The following is a 2,777-nucleotide window of genomic DNA, read 5'->3' as shown; positions in this document are numbered from 1 at the left end:
AAAGAGGGACAGGGAACTGGGGGCCCACCAGTGACCCAGTTTCTCTGGCCAAGTCAGCAACAAGGCCACAAAGTCCAGTCTGGGGGTGCCTCCCACACCCCATTCCTCAATCCCTGGCTCCTTGCCTCCTCTAGGACTAAAGAGTAGAACCTAGATCATCTTTTTCTCTGGGAATCATTACTGGCTGGATCAGGAGAGTTTACAACCGTAGTAGCTACATAGTACTCAGCTACTTCTCCTCCCGAAACAAAAATCCTCCTCGTTGGCTCTGTCACAGCAGAAGAACCCAGATAGCTGCCTCTTCCCCTGCCCACTCCCCGTACCCCATACCACTGTGCTATTTACTTACCTGACCCAGGGGCTCAGATCTAGGCCACTCAAAAGTCAGCATCCTCAAAGTTTTCTCACTCCATACCCAAGCCCCTGACCACTTCTTGGAATCCAAGTGACCCTCTCCACTCACTGCTTGCTCCCTCACCACCTTGGGGCCAGATTTTGCCCTCCACTGTGTACCCACCCCCTCTGGCACCCTTTGGTCCTCTGCCCAAGCCCATTCATACCCCCTGTACCAGAGCTGGCCACTGTCCATTCCTCCTGGTGCTGCTGCTGGTGCTGTAGGAAGCTGATGCGGCGGCGGAAGTGGCGGGGACAATGGGGGCAAGTGAAGGGCCCCTCCTGGGGCGCATGGACCCGCCCATGGCCCTCCAGGCGGGCAGCTGTCCGGAAGGCCTTGCCACAGATGCTGCAGCGATGGCGCCTAGGGTCTGTGTGCGTCCTGCCATGGTTCTTAAGGGAAAGTAGGTTGGGTAGAAGTTTGGGGCAGAGGGAGCAGGGGTAGAGTCCAGTGGTGTGGGCTTTCTGGTGGTTCAGTAGGCTACCGGCATGGCGGTAGGAACGCCCACACTGGGCACAGCAGAAGGGCCGCTCCTCATCTTCAGCCACTATGGACTTTACCCCCTGGCCTCCATCAGCTCTCCCAGCATTCTCTTCTGGGGACCTGGGGGGCTCCGCTAGGGCCTTCTGGGCTTTTCCTTGACCAAGAAGAACCACCTCATCCTCCATAGTCCCAGCTTCGGGATCTATGGCCTCCTCTATTTGGGGTGCCGCCTGACAAAGGCCCCTGGTATTATGAGTTTGCACGTGGCTGGCTAGTTCATGGTGGGACTGAAAGGCCTTGCCACAGTCAGGGCAGGCAAAGGTCTGGGCAGCTATGTGATTATGGCTGTGTCTGTGGCTCTTAGTGGACACAGAATTCAAGAAATCCTTGGAGCAGAGCAGGCAATAGTGACAGTCTGTCTTATGGATGTTGTGGTTCAAAGGGCCTTCAGATTGGCAGTAGGTCTTGCCACAATGGCAGCAGGAAAAGGGGTGGCTCTCTGACTGGAGCTGAGGGCTGCTGTCTCCATTGTCGCAGCTATCTACGTGACTCACACTAGGCTCACTGGGCTGGCTGTTGCCAAGGTGGCAAGGACTCCTGGGGACACTGTCCCCTGACTCATTTTCTGGCTTGTTTAGTACATGAACCCGAGGAACCCAATCTCCAGCATGATTGACCCTGTCTCCTCGCCACCCACCTGCTTGCCCCATGCCCCAGGATACTGGCTCTGTGGCTTCTGAACCTGACGCCCCGATGGGGCTATGACTCTGCTCCTGTGGCCTCATGGCCCCATACTCCAGCTGGGGTACTGACTCAGTACCACCCAATCTGTCTTCTAGTCCCTGGTCATCAGTCAGGTTCCTGTTGCTGCCTTCTGTGCTACTGGGGCCTCCTTGACCACTTTTGGTTTCCTCCTCATGCTCTCGCAGGTGCCGCTCCAGAGAGACCCGGCCAGGGAAGCCCCGGCCACAGAGGGCGCAGCGCACAGCTGCCCGCCGGGATCGCTCTGCTCTTCGTCGTCGGCTCTCTGAATGCAGCCTCTGGTGATCCCTCAAGGCCATGCGGTTGGAGTAGGTCTTGGGGCAGGTGGGACAGCTATACTGGCCTGTCTCATGGCTGCGCCGATGGTTCAGGAGGCTGCCAGCATGGCGGTAGTTCCGCCCGCACTGCCCACACCGGAAGGGCCGATCTTCCCGAGTCAGTTTCCGGGTGCCCCCACCCCGCTGGATGTGGACCCGCTGGTGGCTAGCCAACTGTTTCCGCAGTCGGAAGGCCTTCCCACAGTCACCACAGTGGAAACGCCGGGGATCTGCGTGGATACGCCGGTGGTTCTTGAGGGACATGAGGTTTGAGAAGCCTTTGGAGCAGGCCTGACAGCCAAAGTGGCCAGTCTGGTGGCTCTGCCGGTGATTAATGAGGCTACCAGCGTGCTTGTATGACCGGCCACACACCTCACAGCTGAAGGGCCGCTCAGAGCTGGCCTCAGTCTGGCAGCCCTTCTCTGCAGTCTCTAACCTCAGCTCCATCTCCTCCCCTTTCACAGTGGTCTCCTCCCATGCCTCTTCTTTCACTCTTGCCACCTCCTCTGAGGGCTCCACTTTAAGATCCTCCTGGAACTTCCCCACTTCTGCCTGCCCCAGTCCCTCCTTTGCCACATTCTGGGGCTCACTGCTGCCTCCTGCCTCTGGGATGGGCCCTATCTGGGGCTCAGAGCCTTTGCAGCGTGGGTGGTTTCGCAGATGGTTGCGGTAGGCAGCTAGGTTAGGGTAGCAGCGAGAGCAGACAGGGCAGATGTAGTCTCCAGTCTGGTGGATCTTGCGATGGTTCACCAGGCTTCCACCATGGCGATAGGTCTTGCCACATTGGTTACAGCGGAAAGGACGTGGCTGGGCCTCGAGAG

The 2,777-nt window shown here is 58.3% G+C and overlaps 1 protein-coding gene across 1 annotated transcript in view; it reads right to left on the bottom strand.

Annotated features, from left to right (window-relative positions):
• Nucleotides 1-2,777, bottom strand: part of ZNF646 (zinc finger protein 646) — an 8,847-nt gene that overhangs the window by 1,284 nt on the left and 4,786 nt on the right. The window contains exon 3 of the mRNA XM_006914155.3: nucleotides 570-2,777. This exon is cut by the window's right edge and continues 11 nt beyond it. Within this exon, the coding sequence (XP_006914217.1) occupies nucleotides 570-2,777 (2,208 nt within the window). The remainder of the gene's footprint in view (nucleotides 1-569) is intronic.

The sequence above is a fragment of the Pteropus alecto genome, unplaced genomic scaffold (assembly GCF_000325575.1).
Source record: "Pteropus alecto unplaced genomic scaffold, ASM32557v1 scaffold44, whole genome shotgun sequence".
Lineage (NCBI taxonomy): Eukaryota > Metazoa > Chordata > Mammalia > Chiroptera > Pteropodidae > Pteropus > Pteropus alecto.
This window is presented reverse-complemented; position numbering and strand designations above follow the sequence as displayed.